Raw genomic sequence first — 22,113 nt, 5'->3', positions numbered from 1 at the left:
ATAGTCTCTAGCCCAGTAAAAGGATCTGTCTGTTATCGTTGAGGATATGTTGAAGCCCACAGCTCAGTATGTGGGAGCGATTAAGAAAGGAAATAGAATGCTAGGAAATACCAGGAAAGATATAAAACACAAAGATGAAAATGTTATCATGCCTTTGTATTGTTCTATGGTGCAGCTGCACTTCGAATAATGTCAGCCTGTTTTACAAAGCCACGCTAGTGGCTACTGCGCAGCAACAGCCCCGAAGCCCTTTAAATCTCTATGGGTTTCAGGGCCGTTACTGCACAGCAGCTGCTAGCGTGGCTTTGTAAAACAGGCCCTGTGTGCAGTTCTGGTCGCTACATTTCAAAAATGATATAGCGGAATTAGTAAAGGTACAGAGAAGAGTGACAACAATGATAAAAGAGATGGGACAATTTCCCTATGACGAAAGGTTAAGGTGGCTGGGGCTCAACAGCCTGGGAAGAGACAGCTCAGGGGAGATATGATAGAGGTCTATAAAATACTGAATGGAATGGAATGAGTAGATGTGAATCGCTTATTTACTCTTTCCAAAAATAATATGATGAAACTACTAAGTAGCAGATTTAAAACAAACTGAAGAAAATATTTTTTCACTCAACATGTAATTAAACTCTGAAATTTGTTGCCTGAGAATGTAGTGAAATCAATTAGCTTAGCAGGATTTAAAAAAGGTTTGGATAATTTCTTAAAAGAGAAGTCCATCAACCATTATTAAGGTGGCTTGGAGAAATCCACTGCTTATTCCTAGAACAAGCAACATAAAATCTTTTTTTTCTCCTTGAGTTCTTGCCAGGCACTAGTGACCTGGGTTGGTCATTGTTGGAAACAAGATACTGGGCTTGATAGACCTTTGGTCTGTCCCGGTATGGCCTCTTATGTTCTTAGTGTATATATACATTTGTTGGTGTACTGTAATTGATAGAACATAGAAACATGATGGCAGATAAAGGACAATTAGCCCATCTAGTCTGCCCATCCGCAGTAACCATTATCTCTTTCTCTCTCCGAGAGATCCCACGTGCCTATCCCAGGCCTTTTTGAATTCAGACACAGTCTCTGTGTCCACCACCTCTTCTGGGAGACTGTTCCATGCATCTACTACCCTTTCTGTAAAAAAGTATTTCCTTAGATTACTCCAGAGCCTATTACCTCTTAACTACTACTGACCCGCCAGGGCATTCCGAAGAAACTGATGGAGAAATGACGGACGAGATTAAACACAACTTCAAGGGAGGCAACGCAGTTATCATGGGCGACTTCAATTATCCAGGGATAGACTGGAGCCTAGATACCTTCGGCTGCAGTAGGGAGACCAAGTTCCTGGATGCTGTAGGTGATTGCTTCCTGGAACAACTTGTCAAGGAAAATATGAGAGGAAATGCAATTCTGGACTTAATTCTAAATAGACTACGAGGACCGGCGCAAGGTGTAGAAGTAAAAGGGACGCTGTGAAACAGTGATCCTCTTCAACCTGGACAGAGGGGCAAAACATTGATCCAGAACGACGGCCACGGCACTGAATTTCCGAAAGGAAATTACAAAGGGATGAGAATCATGGTGGGGAAGAAGATTAAGAAGAGGATAAGCACTGTAAAAACACTAGAACAAACATGGTCCCTTTTTAAGGAAACAGTCACAGACGCGCAAAATGGATATATACCGCGTATCAACAAGGGATCAAAGAGGAAAAATAATAATGAACCGGCGTGGCTCACTGTAGTGGTGAAGGAAGAGATCAGAGACAAGAAGACTTTGTTTAAGGAATGGAAAAGGTCAGAAATGGATGAAAACTGGAAAAAGCACAAACAACATCAAAGCAGGTGCCATAAGGCGGTAAGAGGGGCCAAAAGAGATTACGAGGAAAAAATAGCCAAGAAGGCAAAAAATTTCAAGCTGTTTTCTCGATATATTAAGGGGAATCAATCCACGAAGGAAGCGGTAGGGCAATTGGATGACCATGGAATAAAGGAGGTACTAAAGGAGGACAAAGCCATCACCGAAAAACTGAACACATTTTTTACCGAACACTGTATTTACCGAAGAGGATATATACAATATACCAGAAGCCGATAGGCTATACGCAGGAAACAAAGACTGGAAACTGACAGGGTTGACGGTCAGTCTAGAAGAGGTATGCAAGCAGACTGATAGACTTAAAAACGATAAATCCCAGGGACTGAGAGTAATCAAGCTCCCTGGATCCCTGGATCTGAGAGTAATCAAGGAACTGAAAGGGGTTATAGCTGAATTGCTCCAACTAATAGCCAATCTATCAATCAAATAAAGAAGAATTCCTGAAGACTGGAAAGTGGCGAATATTATACCGATCTTCAAGAAAGGTTCGAGGAGAGATCCTGGAAAGTATAGATTGGTAAGTCTGACCTCAGTACCAGGAAAGATGGTAGAGGTACTGATAAAGGACCGCATCATTGATCACCGTAATGGACACAATCTGATGAGGATCAGCCAGCACGGCTTCAGTAAAGGAAGATCTTGCTTGACGAACTTACTGCATTTCTTCGAGTGAGTACACAGGCAGATAGACAAGGGTGACCCAGTTGACATTGTATATCTGGATTTTCAGAAGGCGTTCAACAAGGTCCTGCATGAATGACTACTTTGAAAAATTGCGAGCCATGGAATCGAGGGTGAAATACTCACGTGGATTAAAAACTGGATAGGAAATAGAAAGGGGGGTAAATGGACAATACTCGGATTGGAAAAGCGTCACGAGAGCGAGGTGATTACATTTGCAGACGATACAAAGTTATTCAGAGTAGTGAAGACACAGAATGATTGCAAAGACCTGCAACATAACATAAACACGCTTGAGAAATGGGCCACAACATGACAAATGAGGTTTAATGTGCATAAGTGTAAGGTGATGCATGTCTGTAACAAAAATGTTATACATGAATACAGGATGTCCGGTGCAGTACTCGGAGAGACCCCCCAGGAAAGAGACTTGGGAGTACTGGTAGACAAGTCAATGAAGCCTTCCGTGCAATGCATGGCGGTGGCAAAAAGGGAACACAGGACAAATAGAATGCTAGGCAAAAAGGGCAAACAGAATGCTAGGAATGATTAAGAAGTTGATCACAAACAGATCGGAGAAGGTTATCATGCCGCTGTACAGGGCCATGGGATGCCCCCACCTGGAATACTGCATCCAGCACTGGTCGCCGTACATGAAGAAGGACATAGTACTCCTCGAAAGTTCCTTCAGCACCCTCAAATGTCCACCATCTGGCCCTATTGCTTTGTCTTCCTTTATTTTAGCTAGCTCCTCAAGAATACAACCCTCTCAAAATCGATCAGGGTCTATTACTCCTCCATCCCTATTCACATTTGTCTTCTTCAGTCCTACTCCCGGCGCTTCAGCCTTGAACACAGATATTTCATTACTAGTATTTTAGCCCGTTACATTAACAGGTGCTAGAATATATGTCTGTGTGTCTTTATTTCTGTCTCTCTCTCCCTCCCGCTGTCTGTTTCTCTCCCTGGTCCCCTTTGTCTGTCTGTCTTTCTGTGTCTCTCCCTGCCCCTGTGTCTTTCTTCTTTTCTTTCTATCTATCTGTCTCTCTCCCTGCCTCCTATGCAGCTGCATTTCTCTCCCACCACTTCCCTGTGCAGCAGCCACAGCAGCATTCCCTCCCCCTCCATTTCCCTCCCCTCACACCACTTCCCTGTGCAGCAGCAGCGTTTCCCCTACCCCCCTTTCCCTTCCCGCGGTCTGGCCTGCTCCCTTAGTCCCTTACCGCCCCACCCTTCCCTTCCCGCAGTCCCGACTAACCTTCCGATTCCAGCAGCGTCTGCAGCACTCTACACACTGCTGCTTTGGGGCCTTCTACTGCCCAGCAAATCAGGGCAGTAGAAGGCCCCGAAGCAGTGTGTGTAGAGTGCTGCAGACGCTGCTTGAATCACAACGGGAGCAAGTAGGGGGAACGGTGGCCCTTTCAGAACAGCAGCACGAGTCGATTCGTCGCAGATATCAGCTGGATGGGTTGACTGTGTCTTCTCCGGGCGGAGGTGGCGGCAACTTACTTGGCTTTATCCTTCAGACGGCAAGAGCCACCGCGGCCGACAGGCTCCGCACCGCCGTGTGCATGCGCACTCCTACCTGCGGGTCCCTACAACTCACGGAAAACGGGAACACGCAGGTGGGAGTGCGCATGTGCACTTAGGGCTTTATCATATTAGATATTATATTACCCATTGTCAACTTTATATTTATGTATACAGAAAAAGTTCTGAGTGTTCGATGTTCTGGTTCAGACCTTATGTATTAATTTTTGATTCTATTAGAATATTGCCACTGTTTAGATTTTATGTACTGCAGCATATTCTGTTCAACGGTACCAAATATTATTAACAAAGATCTTTGCAAAAATCTGCTCTATGATATTATTACAGAAAAAAAAATCTGCTCTATGATATTATTACAGAAAAAAAAATCTGCTCTATGATATTATTACAGAAAAAATGTCAAAGGCACAAGAGCCAGGAAAATGGAGATAAATGTACAGACAGTGAAAAATGTGAAAGACATGTAAAGTGACAGTGATAGAAATAAGATGTTAAAATAGTAAATTTAGCAGACATCGAGAGGGAGATTATTTAACAACAGACAGGGATTCTGAATAAGATCATCCTAGGTTGTCAGGCTACAAAATGGAAATACTCTGCCTCTTACTGTGGTAAAGCTTGGTGGTTCAGGAGAACTTAAGGAATAAGAACTTAAAGAATAAAAAGGCTGAGAGAATGCTTAATGAGGGATGAATTTGTAAGGGCACATGGGCATGAACTCATAAGGATCAATTCTATAAACTGGCGTCTCAGTCTAGGTGCTCTAATGCATGTGCTTAGCACCTATTCTAAAAATGGCATCTTCATGCCAAAATTCCATTATAGAATATTAGTGTAAGGTCAGCATTGGCACGCATGTGTAGGTGTGCCCTCATATGCCAAGTTAATGACAGGTGTAAGTTGATGCACCAAGAAACATAAAGTGACACCTATAGTTTATAGTATTCTATGAACAATGGCTCTGATTCTATAAAAAGCGCTTACTTTTAGGTGCTTAGATTAGCACGCCTAGCCGATCTAGGCATCTGATTTAATTTTCTAACAATTTTCAAACAAATTAAAAAAAAATTCAAATAGGCATGATGTAGGCATTTATACTGAGGCACCTACCCAAAAAGAAGGCATGATTAGGGGTGGAGTTTGGGTGTGGATTGAATTAGGCACTGGTAGGCACCTATCATAGGTATTGGAATTTTAGGCCAAGAAAACTCTGGCCTAATATATCGGCACCTAGGTTTTTGATACCTACTGGTGTCTAACTCAAGTTAGGCGCCACTAGGCATGATTTCATAAATGGCATCTAACTTTGAATGACATACGGTAGGCACCGTTTATAGAACCAGGCCCTATGAGTATAATTGGACGACGCATCCATTGGTTGCTCATGCTCTGGCATGAGAGGGCATAGGATGAAGTTAAGAGATGATAGGCTCAGGAGTAATCTAAGGAAATACTATTTTACAGAAAGGATGGTAGTTGCATGGAACAGTCTCCCAGAAGAGGTGGTGGAGACAGAGACTGTGTCTGAATTCAAGAAAGGGATGAGCACATGGAATCTCTTAAAGAGAGGAAGAGATAATGGTTACTGCGGATGGGCAAACTAGATGGGCCATTTGGCCTTTATCTGCCATCATGTTTCTAGATTTCTATGTATGCCTCCCTTGGAATTAGGTGCTATGGCACTTAAACTCTACTGTATAGAATAGTACCTAGTGCACATAAACATCTAACATAGGTATCAGAATGGGAGAAGCCACAGGAGCCATAGTCTCCCCAAAAATTGGCAGTCAGTTATGACTCTACTCCCCTGCCTTCCTCCTTCCGGCTGCTGTAAGTTTAAATCTTCCGGCAGCTGGGTCAATGGCCTGGCCTGACCCGGAACCCTTCATTCTGCAGCTTCCCTCAGGAATTTGCTGCAGAATGAAGACTTCCGTGGCAGGCCTGCTTATTGACACTGTGCGGCGGCTGCCGAGAGATTTAATATCACAGCGACCGGGGAAGGTTGATGGGGGAGTCGGGAGCTGGAGAGAGAGAGTGTACTACAGGATCCTGCTGGGGTTAGGGCGGAGCTCCTGGGCTCCCCCAAACAAAAAAAACATTCCGCACCTAATGCCTCTAGATACCACTTTATTGATTTGCCCCCATAGACTGGCAAAATTTGCACTTGGCCATTTTCTGGCCATGGGAAAAGTGGCCTTAGGGCATATGAAAGACAACAGCAATCGGCTTTCGCTTTAATGACATATATTTGACAAGAATTTTTTTTCTCTCCCTCTCTTGATTTCTCTTAGGATTCTGATCTCATGACTTTCAATATTTCAATCCATCGCTCTTGGTGGCGAGAACATGGGCCAGGTTGTGTACGGAAGGTGGTATCAGCTCCAGCCAGTAGATCCCTGGATGATCATTCCTATATCACAGTGACGGGCTGCATCATTCACTTTCAGTACCTGGAGGTCATCCATAGTGCTGTTCAAATACTTCTGTCTGTAAGTTCCCTTTCTCTGCAAATAGCCTAACCACCTACAGGAAGATATAACTGGAATAAATATACTGTAAAAAGATCAAGGAACTGATAAAACATTAATAGAAAACATCATTTAAAAAAATGAAGACTTGGAAGTACTTCAGGGCCATTTAAAGCAATTGCAAAAAGTGGGGCCCTTTGCAAATGATGCACATTAATAGCATTATGGCACACTGTTAGTAATGACCCTATAAACATGATACCTGATGTCCATCTTTCTTTAAACCAAAACTGTTGCAGCTTTTATTTAATTATGATAGAGACATTGTATATAAAACATATGCCTTATATAATTTAATAGGATGTAAATTTTTGGAGGAACTGTAAGATGCTTTAGGCTGCTTTCTTGTGAGCTATTGCGGCTTTATTTGACCAATATAAGAACTATCTGAGATGATTTGTGTGTGAGCTTTGGCCATCATGAAGCTTCCTCTGACTAATGACAGTATCTCTGGAGTGCTTTTGCTATTTCTATAGTATCATAGCACTTGAAAAGTTAGAATGTGTCTGAAATCTTGCAATTTGAGGTTGTCTTTATGATAATTCAGTTCTGTGGATCCAAGTAATGCCATATCTGATATTTGCTGATGTATCTTGATTGAAGAATAACTTCAGCAAGGGTCTTGCAAGGGATCAGCGGCAATTGGTAAGATGACAATTGGTAGGGTGACAACTGGTAGGATGTGACAGTTGGTAGAATTGTCTTCCTACCAATTCAATATGTAAATCATTTTTTAATTTCAGCTCCCTACCTCCCCTCCAGCCACCGGTGCTCACTGCCTCCCCTCCAGTTCTGTTCTTGCAGTATGCAGCTGCATCGTGGTTGTCTCTGCCGGCACTTGAACTCTGAATATCAGCGATTCCCAGTCTAAGCCTACCAGCCGCTAATGCTCCCTGCCTCTCCTTCTGCAGCTACACCATGGTTGACTTTGCTGGCACTTGCCTCGGTAGTGTTCCCCACCTCCTTTCCAGCCACACTTTTTCACAAAGCCGCAACTTCCCTGGGAGCCTTCCCTCTGACGTCAGTGGGAAGGCTTCTGAGTCCGCACCGGGCAGTGCCCCCACCTCAGCATCTCTTTCCCTCCCTCCTTCCCTGCATGCTGTGTCCCAAATTCATGTCCCCTCCTTCCCTGTATGGCAGATTCCGCGGGACTCCCTTTGGTGGCTCCGTTTCTGCAGGACCTTCCCTCTTTACCCTGGCTGCATGCAAGAAGGGAATGGAGATGAGCGAGGCAGATCCAGGTGTAGGACTCGGGCAGTATGACCGTGAGACTCCGTTGGCCAGGGAAAGGCTGGAAAAAGCAGTGCTCAGGGAAGTGGTGGCACATATAACAGGCAATCATCACTTAGATACTTCATCCAGCCAAATCAGTCTGCAGCTAGGAAGTCAATTTGAAGAACAATTAGTAGGGACTACTTGCATCCTACCAATTGTCACCCTATCAGTTATCACCCTACCAATTGTCATTCTCCCTCCTACAAGAATGATCCACTGTATAGGAAGAGCTGAGCTGAACTATCAGGAGGTAGATGCTCCAGATCAGAGATGTTAGTGAAATTTATTATTTATAACATCCTCTTAGAAATGCCAGGAACTGCAAATTATAGCTCCCCTCAAAGGAAAGAAAATCTTCTTACACTTGATAATAGTCACTTCTAGAAAAGGAGCAAGGCATTAAAGTCTCTGTTGGCTCCTGGACCCTTATACACAGTTTCCTTAGGTTCTAAAATAAGCAGCCCAATATATACCAGAGCTGAGATCTGGGGGAACTGGGCTCAATTCACACTACAGTTCTTGTGACCCTAGGCAAGTCACTTAACCCTCCACTGCCCCAGGTACAAAAACTAAGACCCCTTATTCAAAGCCGTGGTAGCAATTCTGCTGCAGTAAATGCACCAAAGTCCATTCAATTCCTATGGGCTTTGGTGCATTTACTACAGCAGCATTACTACCACAGCTTTGTAAAAGGGGCCTTATGTTTGGCAGGTCCCTCCCAATTGTCATCTTAACAAACTGCTGGCATTAAAATCACCAACCAAAATTATAAAAATGGCTTAAAAAGAGCTCTTCCCTTTTCTTGAGTCACAGTGTCCATTTCTTCAGTTTAATCTGTCTCTGCAACTTTAAGTTACCTCTATCTCTTCAGGGTTTGAAAGTACTTCTGTTTCCACTGAAGACTCCTTCCTCTGTCTTCCTGCCCTGGAGAAGTGTCTATATATCCCCAGCATGACTCAACTTCTAGAACTCCACTCTGGTTCTGGCTCTGGTTCTCTCTGATATGGACAAGGGACTACACTTCCCATGATTCCTATGGTACTCCCAAGTTGGCTAAATATCAGGCATCTTTAGGATCATTTCCTTTTACCCATTCCCTGAGGCACATAGGGGAAAATTCTATAAGAGGTGCCTTAAAGTTAGACATCTAACTTATCTGCTCCTCCCCCTTTTTACAAAACCTTAACACGACTTTTAGCACTGGCCATGGCAGTAACAGCTCCAGCGCTAAAAACTACACAACAGTTTTGTAAAAGGGGGGGGGAGGGTTAATTAGTAAATTTGCTTCAATAATGAGCTTAAAAAAGCCCATAATTGGAAAAAAAAAATTTAATTTAAAGATAGATGCATATCTTCTTAGACGTGATTCTGCAAAAGACAGGTGCCTAACTCCAAGGTAGGCATGTTTAGAGGTGGAGAAAGACTTAGGCACTGCTTGGCAAGATTCTCTAAAGCAGGGGTGTCCAATGTTGGTCCTCAAGGGCCGCAATCCAGTCGGGTTTTCAGGATTTCCCAATGAATATGCATGAGATCTATTTGCATGCACTGCTTTCATTGTATGCTAATAGATCTCATACATATTCATTGGGGAAATCCTAAAAACCCGACTGGATTGCGGCCCTCGAGGACCGACATTGGACACCCCTGCTCTAAAGGACTTAGGCACCTATAAAGTAGGCCTTTAAAACCCTGGTCTACATTACAGGTGTCTAAGTTTTAAGTTAAGCACAATTCTGTAATGGGCACCTAACTTTTTTAGGTGCTCATTACAGAATCTGACCTTAATTGTTCCTCTGTTCAGCTGCTACCCATAGATATTACTGCTATTTCCTCAGGTAAGGAGTTTTATTTCCTTTCTGCCACTATCTTTCCACAGTTCTAACTTGGGACTCCAGGTATTTGGATTAAACATCACCTTCTCCCTCTTCATCATATTGGAACCCAGTCACAGTTTACCTATGGCTATTGCGCTCTCTGTGGCTGGTTAGTTTCATGCTTCTAAAGCAGATGATTCTTGGTTTAGGTAGAATTTAAAAGTCAAAATTAGAGCTGACAAAGAGAAATAATGATAAATAAATCTTAAAAGTACAACAGAGCAAAAAGAGAAATCATCCAGAACATCCGCAATTCAATAAACTCTATGCCAAATTTTTATTAACTATAGTGCAATACAAAACATAAACCTACACACTATACTTACAGCCAATAAAAGTCCTGCATAGTGTTTGCTCTGGTTTATCAGTATGATTTCTCATCTTAGAAGTCTGCTAATTATGCTGGACTAGCAGCATGTGTGTTGTGCATTCAAGTGCATGTGTGCTATTTTTGCAGATAGAGGCTAGAAGACATTTAAATAGAAGCCTCACATCAGGTTTATGACATGGGACCTTAAGAATTGTACCCAAGGACACAGAATACTAAAACAAGTAAACTAGGCCCTATGTGTTTGACATCACTCTAGGGTCCTATTAGCATTGCCTGGTATATAATCATTATGGGTCAGTTTTAACCTTTCTCAGAAATCCATTCTTGTAGCCAAAGCCCCACAAGAGCTCTGGATATTGTATATATATCCCAATTTGTGCTGGTGTAAATGAGAAAAGCACTTGCACAGAAAGGCTTGAAAAACTCAGGCCCTCTCATATGCCAGTTAACTTTCTGCCCTTCTATATGGTGAAAAATTTTGTTGGTATGCATGTCTGATAAATTATTCCCTATGACCTGGATTTTAAGGGCCTTCTATGCAATGCACTGCTGTGAAGCCGTTGTATTATTTTCTAGTACAGTAATTTTGAACCTAGCCTTGGGACTAGGTTTTCAGGAAAGCCAGAATGAATATCCATCAAATAGATTTACACGCACTGTCTCCTTTGTTTTCAAAGTTGGTTGTGTGTGTCCCAAGGCCTAGATGGAGAACCACTGCTTTAGTAACATGACAGCTATAAAATGATTTGCAATGCAAATATCAAGTCATTTTTTCACATTGTTTTATTTATTACATTTTCCATCCCATCCTCCCCAAAGAGCTCAGAACGGGTTACAGGCTACATTAGATAGATTGTGAGCCCACCGGGACAGACAGGGAAAATGCTTGAGTACTTGAATAAATTCATATAAACCGTTCTGAGCTCTCCTGGGAGAACGGTATAGAACAGTGAATAAATAAATAAATAAATAAATAAAAATGCCTAATTCACAGTTAACAAGTTACAATTTGCCATAGTTACAATAGAAGTTTTCTCCAGTACAAGTTCTTATCCTAACACAACACATACCAAGGATCTTGCATCAATATACATTTCTTTGTAATCTATCAGTTGTGGGCAGGAGAGTTAGGTAAAAAGTATGTTTTTATTGTTTTCCTAAAGTTGAAGAGTCCTTCAAGGGAGCTAATCTGTGGGGGCAGTTAATTCCAGTGGGTTTGTATGAAGTGGGAGTAGGAACATCATTTGGCAGGTTGCAGTTGAAGGGCAACTGTATCTGTTGGGAAAGGGAGGTGTGTGCAGGGGAAGGGGGCCTGGGTATGGCTTGCTGAAACAGATGTGCCATGCCTCCTATCAGTGTGCTCTGAAGTTAAAGATAGATAGAAGTCTCTACAATCCTAAGTAGAGTAGAATGCATAAATGTGGATCAATTGTTTGCTTTTTCAAAAAGTACAGCTAGGGGATAGAGGAAGACAGGCAAAAATATCTGGAAAAGTTAAGAGAGGCTGGTCGAGTAGTCAGGAAAGCAAAGATACAAATGGAAGAAAAAAATAGTAGACATGGTAAAACGGAGAGACAAGACATTTTTTAGATATATCAGTCATAGTGCAAAAGTGCATTATGCATTTTTTTTAGATATAGTGCAAAAGTGGCATTGTGAGACTCAAAAGTGAAGGGGAGGAATATAAAGAAAAAGGCTGATAAAGAAAAGGCTGAATTGCTTAACAAATATTTCTGTTCCTGTGTTCATGACTGAAGCGCCGGGAGCGGGACTGCAGAAGACAAATGTGAATAGGGATAGAGGAGTGATAGAACCTGATCGATTTTCAGAGGGTTGTGTTACTGAGGAGCTAGATAAATTAAAGGTAGAGAAAGCAATGAGGCTAGATGGTCTACATACAAGGGTACTGATGGAACTTAGGGATATTCTGGTGGCTCTGCTGACTGACCTTTTCAATGCTTCTCTAAAGTCGAGAATGGTACTGGAGGACTGGAGAAGGGAAGATGTGGTCCCTCTACACAAAGGGGGAAGTAAGGAAGAAGTAGGGAATTACGGGATCCGGAAGGTTCGCCCCCCACATTTCGCCCCCAGCAATTCGCCCCTCACATTTCGCCCCCCACATTTCGCCCCCAGACACATTTCGCCCCCACACATTTCGCCCCCACACATTTCGCCCCCCGGATGTTTCGCCCCCGCACATTTCGCCCCCGCACATTTCGCCCCTGATTATGTGTACTGCACATTTCGCCCCTGAGCGTTCCTCCGTTCTCTCTCTCTCACTCTTTATGGAGCGAATACCCAAACCACCCTCCATCCCCTTATTTTAATTCTGGCATCTTCCCTTGCTGGATGCAGCTATCTCTATAGCGGCAGAGCAGTGCACAAGGCTGCCTGCCTGGTCCCGCGCCTCTTCTGTTCTCGCGGGAAGTGGCACGGGACCAGGCAGGTAGCCTTCTGCGCCGCTCTGCTGCTAGAGAAGGGGAGACAGCCGCGTCAGCCAACCAGGCAGGCAGCCTTGTGTGCCACTCTGCCGCTAGAGAGGCAGCAGGAGACAGCGAGTCTTGCTTCCCACACGATCAGGCCAGATGCGAGCAGCAGCCATCGAAACTGGAAGCCACTGAGGATCCCAGCATGGCGGCGCAGCCCTGACAAGAAAGCAAGTGGCTACGGCAGCAGCTGCGGATTATGGAGCGAATACCCAAACCACCCTCCATCCCCTTATTTTAATTCTGGCATCTTCCCTTGCTGGATGCAGCTATCTCTATAGCGGCAGAGCAGTGCACAAGGCTGCCTGCCTGGTCCCGCGCCTCTTCTGTTCTCGCGGGAAGTGGCACGGGACCAGGCAGGTAGCCTTCTGCGCCGCTCTGCTGCTAGAGAAGGGGAGACAGCCGCGTCAGCCAACCAGGCAGGCAGCCTTGTGTGCCACTCTGCCGCTAGAGAGGCAGCAGGAGACAGCGAGTCTTGCTTCCCACACGATCAGAAGCTTCCCCGCAGGCCAGATGCGAGCAGCAGCCATCGAAACTGGAAGCCACTGAGGATCCCAGCATGGCGGCGCAGCCCTGACAAGAAAGCAAGTGGCTACGGCAGCAGCTGCGGATTATGGAGCGAATACCCAAACCACCCTCCATCCCCTTATTTTAATTCTGGCATCTTCCCTTGCTGGATGCAGCTATCTCTATAGCGGCAGAGCAGTGCACAAGGCTGCCTGCCTGGTCCCGCGCCTCTTCTGTTCTCGCGGGAAGTGGCACGGGACCAGGCAGGTAGCCTTCTGCGCCGCTCTGCTGCTAGAGAAGGGGAGACAGCCGCGTCAGCCAACCAGGCAGGCAGCCTTGTGTGCCACTCTGCCGCTAGAGAGGCAGCAGGAGACAGCGAGTCTTGCTTCCCCCATCTTCTTTCTTCCTCCCTCCCCCTCCCCCCCAACGCGGGACCTGGCCTGCCCCGGAACTCTTCCTGCAACAGCAACTTCATGGCCGAGGTTAGAAGTCTCCTCCGATGGATACAGTGGCTGCCATAACATTTAAAATAATAGTGATCGGGGGGGGGGGGGGAGAGAGCAGGTGTGGGGAAGTCCGGAGCTGCAGGGCCGACATTAGAGGCAGTGAGAACAGCCAGCTGTGCACTTTGAATTTGTAGCCTGCCGTCGTGTCGGCAAAGAAATCGCCTGCGAGAGGAATAGTCTGACACTCAGGGGCGAAATGTGCGGGGGCGAAATGTGTGGGGGCGAAACATCCGGGGGGCGAAATGTGCGGGGGCGAAATGTGTGGGGGCGAAACATCCGGGGGGCGAAATGTGCGGGGGCGAAATGTGAGGGGCGAATTGCTGGGGGCGAAATGTGGGGGGCGAAACTTCCGTGAACCGGGAATTACAGCCCAGTAAATCTGACTTCTGTGGTAAGCAAATTAATGGAAACGCTTTTAAAACAGAAAATGGTGAAGTTTCTGGAATCTGGTGGATTACAGGACCAGCGAAAACATGGATTCACTAGAGGTAGGTCTTGTCAGACAAACCTGATCAATTTCTTTGACTAGATGACCAGAGATTTGGATAGAGGGAGTATACTAGATATGGTGTATTTAGATTTTAGGAAAGCCTTTGGCAGTGTACCACAGAGACGTCTAATAAATAAACTGAATGCCCTCAGTATGGGCTCCAAAGTGATGGGTTAGTCAATAACTGGTTGAGCAGAAGATGACAGAGTGTAGTGGTTAATGGAGATCGTTCTGAGGAAAGGGATATTACCAGTGGTGTGCCTCAAGGTTCTGCTCTTGGGCCTGTTCTTTGTAACATTTTTATAAGTGATATTGCTGAAGGACTGTCAGATGATACCAAAACCTGCAATAGAGTAAACACCCCGGATGGGGTGAATAAAACAAAGAAAAACCTAGTGAAGCTTGAAGATGGTCTGAAATTTGGCAGCTAAAATTTCAAGGTTTCAAGGTTTTATAAAAAATTTGATTAATTGCCTATTAACATTCTAGGCCAGGGGTGCCCTAAAGGTTGATCGCGATCGACGATCGCAATCGCAAGGGCAACGCAAGTCGATCGCTGGAGCCCATTCCGGGCTCCATGATCGACTCACGTAGCCTTTGCGTTCTCCCTGTTTCCTCGACACTGCAAAAGCCAATTGATGCCTGGCTGGCCTGGAACGTCCTCTCCGATGTCAGAATTGATGTCAGGGAAGGAGGCTTGTGGGCCCAGCACTTGTGCAGTGGCTGTATGCGCCTGGCTTTTGCTGCGGCGGGGAAGCAAGAAGAAATCGGCAGTGGCAGCTGGGGGAGGGGGCAGACGGTGGTGGCTGGGGGGGGGGGCAGGGAGAAAGAAAGAAAGACAGTGGTGGGGGGGGACAGGGAGAGAGAAAGAAAGAAAGGGGGGTCTTTTTTTTTCTTCCAATGGCACAGATATTTTGCGTCAGACCTTAGGCCCTGCCCTGTGCATCACATGGGATACAGAGGGAGGAGCCTAAGGTCCTGATTGGCTCAGATGGCTAAGGCCCCTCCCAAGGGTCCAGTCAGTATCTTTAGTGTATCCAGGCCTAATTGAAGAATATGGTGTGAGAATAACAACCATTTATGACTTTAAAAAACAGAAGGATAATTTGTTGAAATTTTACAGTGAGAGTAATGACCAGAAATTAGTAAAAAGCATTACATTGTATTGAGTGGGTTCAGCAAAAAAAGGAATGAACACATGCCATTGACTGGTTTGATGGCAATGAAACAAGCCGAAAAATACCATCAAGAACTGAACATTGACAGTGAGTGTGAATATGCAGAAGGTTGGCTGCAGACATTTAAGTGCCATGGTGTTAAATATCTCAAAATCTGTGGTGAAAAAGCTTCTGCTGATCATGAGGCAGCTGAAAGTTACATTGATGAATTTGCTAAGAGGCTATCTGATGGAAACCTTGGACCTGAACAAATTTACAATGCTGATGAAACAGCTCTCAACTGGTGCAATGTTCCTAGAAAAACACTGACAACAGCTGATGAATGAGTGCCATCTGGTTTTAAGGACACAAAGGAACATAGCTTATATGTACCAATGCTGCAGGCACACACAGATTAAAATTGGCAGTGACTGGCAAAAGCCAACATTCTTGATGTTTCAAAGGTGTATGTCATCTTCCTGTGGACTATTATGCTAACAAGAAAGAGAAACATTTAATTAGACAGATGACACTGGAAGAAGACTTTAAAAAGACTGCCACTGTTTCTGCACCATCGTAAGATAGCCAATTACAGACAGAAGAGGATGCATGTTAGACGTTTTTGGCTAAGAAAGACTATGTGTGACTAAAGATGATGCATGTTAAAGCTTCATTTAAGGTACTGCTCCAGTACCATAGATTGGAACAAGTTTGTGTTTGAAGTGATCGAAGTGTTTAATGTTTGCGACTCCTCAGTAATATGTGTACTTTGTTAAAGGGGATAAACCAATATGTACTATAATCACAGTTACTCTTTATAATGTATAATTCTTAATTAAATATTGTGAATATCTCAGAACCAACACCCGTGACTGGTGATATCACCGAAATGGGGTTCATTGGGGGACCATCATTGATATTCACTGTCCCCTCACCATCCTGTTATAATTAAAAGTTTCAAATGTGATTACTTATCTGTAAGTCGGATGGTTAGACCTTATTATAGTTCCCCAGCGGTGAAGAAATTAGCTTGTGTTAGTAACGTGTAAAAAACCACTGTTATAACTCCTCCAAAAATTGTCCGTGTCCCCCCAAAGGGGACCTTTGTGAATAGTGTGACTCTTTCCTCAGTCTTTCTGAAAGAGTACAGATGACTAAACATGGAAACTATGAAGATTGTTGGGATGTACAGTCCTATATTTTATTTTATATCTGTCCTACATGAAAATTTGAGGCAAGGACAGGTCAGCCAGTAGAGGCAAATTTGTGTTTGAAGTGCTTGAAGTGTTTAATGTTTGCCTTATTTTGAAATTTAAAAAAAGTTTGGGGGCAATTTTATGGTCTTATGGTCTGTCCTTTTCGGACTTAATATTATCATTCTGAAAATTGAAAAATTCCAAAAACCATAATATGCTTGGTCCTGTGTATTACATTGAATTTGAGAAATAGGTTGCAGTTACTTCAAAATACCTGATTTTCAAAACGAAAAAAAAAAGAAAAAAGTAAAGAAAAATGATCAGATCACTCCACTTTTAAGGGCTCCTTTTACAAAGCCGCGTTAGAGGTTTAACGCGTGTAATAGCGTGCGCTAATTTGCCGGCCACGCTAGCCGCTACCACCTCCTCTTGAGCAGGTGGTAGTTTTTCGGCCAGTGCAGGGGGTTAGCGTGCGATAAAAAGCTGTGTGCGATAAAGCTGCAAACGCGGCTTCGTAAAAGGAGCCCTAAGTCAATGGCATTAGTTGACGATTGAAAAGAGTTACTTTTAAGACGATTGTATTGATATACCAATTTCTACATGGCATGAGACCAGAGGGTTTGTTGAGGTATCTATCTTTTCCTGCAAGCCAGGTTGCTTCTTGTTTTCAGCAGTCTCTGAAGCTTGGTAATCCATCAATCAAACCTATTTGTTTGGAGTCTGAGCATATGAGTACTAAGGTTTGGATTGCTCTTTTAACTAAAATGAGGAGAATTTCTTCATATTATATTTTTCATAAACTCATAAAAACTCACTATTTTTAATTGATTTATATTGTAATATGTGAACTGATAAAAGTTTAGATATACCCCCTCTTTTACCAAGGTGCGCTAACCAATTAGCGCGGGCTAATCGAATTAGCGCATGCTAAACACTAACGTGTCCATAGACTAACATGCACTATAAGCTAGGGAGATTCAAATTACCCAATGGTGATAAACTCACAGCTCTATTACTGATCACCTTAAATCTATATATATAAAATCGGAGGTATGTATGTGTGTATGTATGTATGTGTGTATGTATGTATGTGTGTATGTATGTATGTGTGTGTGTATGTGCCGCGATCACGCAAAAACGGCTTGACCGATTTGAACGAAACTTGGTATGCAGATCCCTCACTACCTGGGGTGATATGTTCTGGGGGTCTCGCGGCCCACCTGCACATGTGGGCGGAGCTACAAACAGAAAATCAGATTTCACCCATTCATGTCAATGGAAAAAAATGTAAAAAGCTGCCATTCTCACAGTAATTCAAAAACGGCTTGACCGATTTGAACGAAACTTGGTATGCAGATCCCTCACTACCTGGGGTGATATGTTCTGGGGGTCTCACGGCCCACCTGCACACGTGGGCGGAGCTACAAACATAAATTCAGATTTCACCCATTCATGTCAATGGAAAAAATGTAAAAAGCTGCCATTCTCACAGTAATTCAAAAACGGCTTGACCGATTTGAACGAAACTTGGTATGCAGATCCCTCACTACCTGGGGTGATATGTTCTGGGGGTCTCGCGGCCCACCTGCACACGTGGGCGGAGCTACAAACAGAAAATCAGATTTCACCCATTCATGTCAATGGAAAAAATGTAAACAGCTGCCTTTCTCCCTGTAATTCAAAAACGGCTTGACCGATTTGAACGAAACTTGGTATGCAGATCCCTCACTACCTGGGGTGATATGTTCTGGGGGTCTCGCGGCCCACCTGCACACGTGGGCGGAGCTACAAACAGTAAATCAGATTTCACCCATTCATGTCAATGGAAAAAATGTAAAAAGCTGCCATTCTCACAGTAATTCAAAAACGGCTTGACCGATTTGAACGAAACTTGGTATGCAGATCCCTCACTACCTGGGGTGATATGTTCTGGGGGTCTCGTGTCCCACCTGCACACGTGGGCGGAGCTACAAACAGTAAATCAGATTTCACCCATTCATGTCAATGGAAAAAATGTAAAAAGCTGCCATTCTCACAGTAATTCAAAAACGGCTTGACCGATTTGAACGAAACTTGGTATGCAGATCCCTCACTACCTGGGGTGATATGTTCTGGGGGTCTCGCGGCCCACCTGCACACGTGGGCGGAGCTACAAACAGTAAATCAGATTTCACCCATTCATGTCAATGGAAAAAATGTAAAAAGCTGCCATTCTCACAGTAATTCAAAAACGGCTTGACCGATTTGAACGAAACTTGGTATGCAGATCCCTCACTACCTGGGGTGATATGTTCTGGGGGTCTCGCGGCCCACCTGCACACGTGGGCGGAGCTACAAACAGAAAATCAGATTTCACCCATTCATGTCAATGGAAAAAATGTAAACAGCTGCCTTTCTCCCTGTAATTCAAAAACGGCTTGACCGATTTGAACGAAACTTGGTATGCAGATCCCTCACTACCTGGGGTGATATGTTCTGGGGGTCTCGCGGCCCACCTGCACACGTGGGCGGAGCTACAAACAGTAAATCAGATTTCACCCATTCATGTCAATGGAAAAAATGTAAAAAGCTGCCATTCTCACAGTAATTCAAAAATGGCTTGACCGATTTGAACGAAACTTGGTATGCAGATCCCTCACTACCTGGGGTGATATGTTCTGGGGGTCTCGTGTCCCACCTGCACACGTGGGCGGAGCTACAAACAGTAAATCAGATTTCACCCATTCATGTCAATGGAAAAAATGTAAAAAGCTGCCATTCTCACAGTAATTCAAAAACGGCTTGACCGATTTGAACGAAACTTGGTATGCAGATCCCTCACTACCTGGGGTGATATGTTCTGGGGGTCTCGCGGCCCACCTGCACACGTGGGCGGAGCTACAAACAGTAAATCAGATTTCACCCATTCATGTCAATGGAAAAAATGTAAAAAGCTGCCATTCTCACAGTAATTCAAAAACGGCTTGACCGATTTGAACGAAACTTGGTATGCAGATCCCTCACTACCTGGGGTGATATGTTCTGGGGGTCTCGTGGCCCACAACTCTATGTTGATTGCTCAAGGATGGATTCACCCAATAATTTATATGTTCTTGCTCCAGGAGGTGAAACTAAAAATGTTGTTTATAATCACGTTTTGCGTTAGTTGTATTGTATTCATTTTGTCAAATATTTCACATTATAATTTGAATATTGTACTTTTTATTTAGCTGTAAAAAAATAATTTCATTCACCACTATAAAGTATCTTTAGTTGAATCCATTTACAGTGTTATTGCTATAATTAAATACCCGTGCATCGCCGGGCCATCAGCTAGTAGATAATAATAAATATAATATATATAATAAAATCACACTATCAAACTGGCTTCAAAAAGTGCTATTAAGTGAACGCTCAGACCCACAACCTGAATTCTAGTGATTTTTCAGAGAGCCAGTTGCAAATGAGATCATCATAGCATGTTCACTGTCTCTGCCACCTGCTTCCCATTACACCTAAAAACTCTACATAGATAAGAAGGTTGTTACTTATCTGTATTGCATGGTGGCAAAAATTCAGTTCTGCAACTGCTCCGGGTACATTCTTAAATTCTAAACTGCTGTCATACTTTCTCTGGGAAGCAGGTGGCAGAGACGGTGAACATGCTATGATGGTCTCATTTGCAATTAGCTCCGTGAAAAATCACTAGAGTTCAGGTTGTGGGTCTGAGCGTTCACTTAATAGCACTTTTTGAAGCCAGTTTGATAGTGTAATTTTATTATATATATTATATTTATTATTATATATTTAGACCAGTGGTTCCCAAACCTGTCCTGGGTCCCCAGCCAGTCAGGTTTTCAAGATATCCCTAATGAATATGCATGAGAGAGATTTGCATATAATGGAAGTGACAGGTATGCAAATCTCTCTCATGCATATTCATTAGGGATATTTTGAAACCCTGACTGGCTGGGGGTCCCCCAGGACAGGTTTGGGAACCACTGATTTAGATTAACATGCACACGTTAGCATTTAGCGCACCTTAGTGAAAGAGGGCCATAATGTTTTAAGTGTTGTTATCTGCCAAGAATCTAATTTGAGATTAGTGTGGGCTATAAATGCTATAGAATAGAACAGTTTAGGGGCTATTGCAAATGTGCTGTTCATGTACCAGGTGCCAGATGCTTACAGACCCCCCATCCCTATTTACAAAACCATAGTGAGGTTTTTAGCACCATCCATGACAGTAACAGCTCTAACGCTCATAGAATTTCTATGAGCATCGGAGGTGTTACCACCGCAGCCGACGCTAAAAACTGCTCTATGGTTTTGGAAAAGGGGAGAAGAATTTGCAGCCAACTTGTTCTGCCACATATAAGAATTCTTCTGGATCCATTTTCAATATCAACAAGCCAAACGGGCTTTCTCTTTGGGAATATTAAAAGAAACGATGCGATAAAGGCAAATGAACTGCCCCACATTCAGCTGTCCCTTGATCAGATGACTGCAGCCAGGGGGTAGGCAATTCCGGTCCTCGAGAGCCGGAGCCAGGTCAGGTTTTCAGGATCTCCACAATGAATATGCACGAGATGGATTTGCATGCATTGCCTCCTTGAGATGCAAATCTATCTCATGCATATTTATTGTGGATATCCTGAAAACCTGACCTGGTTCCAGCTCTCGAGGACCGGAATTACCTACCCCTGTCCTAGCCGAAAGAAAAATTGTGAGGAAAAGATGTTGATCACTCAGCAGTAGATGATCCAAAATGCACTTTATTGATGAACAGCACAATGTAAACAAATAGACTCGACCCTGACAGTGTTTTGGCGATTCTGCCTTCGTGACGTAGAGATTTCACCGAGTCACCTGAGAATTCTTCACCCATGTTCCAGCGTCTACCAACATTGCCAAGTGCAGCTTATGCTATTAAGAGCACATGATAACAGCTCTGCATGTGAAGTTTCTTGACAAAGGCAGACTCGCCAAAACACTGTCAGTGTTGAGTCTATCTATTTATATTATGATGTTCAGCAATAAAGTGCATTTTGGGTAATCCACTACTGAGTGATTGACATCTTTTCCTCACGACTTGTTCATTTGGATCGTTGTCTCCGTTGTCGAGGTCCTCCTTGCTTTCCCTTAGTGTCCTCACGTCAGTTATCCTAGACCTGAGCATGGGTTCTCAGTGGTTTACTAACATGGTCTGTAAAATGCATACGTGAAAATATACAGTTCTGTACACACTAACACTTTTGCCTGCTTCTGAACAGGTAAAACTGTCCCCCTTCCCCTCCCCATCCCCTTCAATGTAGGCACGATTCTGAAAGACGTGCTTGTGTTTTTATAAAACATTCAGTATCCAAATAAAATCTTAAACCATGTTAAAACAACTACAAACAGTTCAAAACAAAGTGCTAAGACTCAGTGGCGTACCTAGGGTATGTGGCACCCGGGGCCCATCATTTTTTGACACCCCCCCTATGTAAAAAAATATTTTTTGTAATGACCATGAAACAGAATAAATGGTCAGAATAGAAACAGGCAGTGAAAATTTTCTTATATTCCAAACATAACATAACATAAATTATGTCTGAATTGTCATGACATCAGAAGTACATATGGAGTAGTTGCAGGTGATGCTTGGGACAGTTCTGATTGTGTTAGTTCGGTT

At 43.6% G+C, this 22,113-nt stretch overlaps 1 protein-coding gene across 1 annotated transcript in view; it reads left to right on the top strand.

Annotated features, from left to right (window-relative positions):
* Positions 1-22,113, top strand: part of NKAIN3 (sodium/potassium transporting ATPase interacting 3) — an 814,348-nt gene that overhangs the window by 628,530 nt on the left and 163,705 nt on the right. Inside the window, exon 4 of the mRNA XM_033933437.1 lies at positions 6,402-6,599. Coding sequence (XP_033789328.1) covers positions 6,402-6,599 — 198 coding nt within the window. The remainder of the gene's footprint in view (positions 1-6,401; positions 6,600-22,113) is intronic.

This window comes from Geotrypetes seraphini, chromosome 2 (genome assembly GCF_902459505.1).
Source record: "Geotrypetes seraphini chromosome 2, aGeoSer1.1, whole genome shotgun sequence".
In the NCBI taxonomy this organism is placed as follows: Eukaryota; Metazoa; Chordata; class Amphibia; order Gymnophiona; family Dermophiidae; genus Geotrypetes; species Geotrypetes seraphini.
Note: the sequence above shows the minus strand (reverse complement) of the source record. Positions and strands in the feature narration are given on the sequence as shown.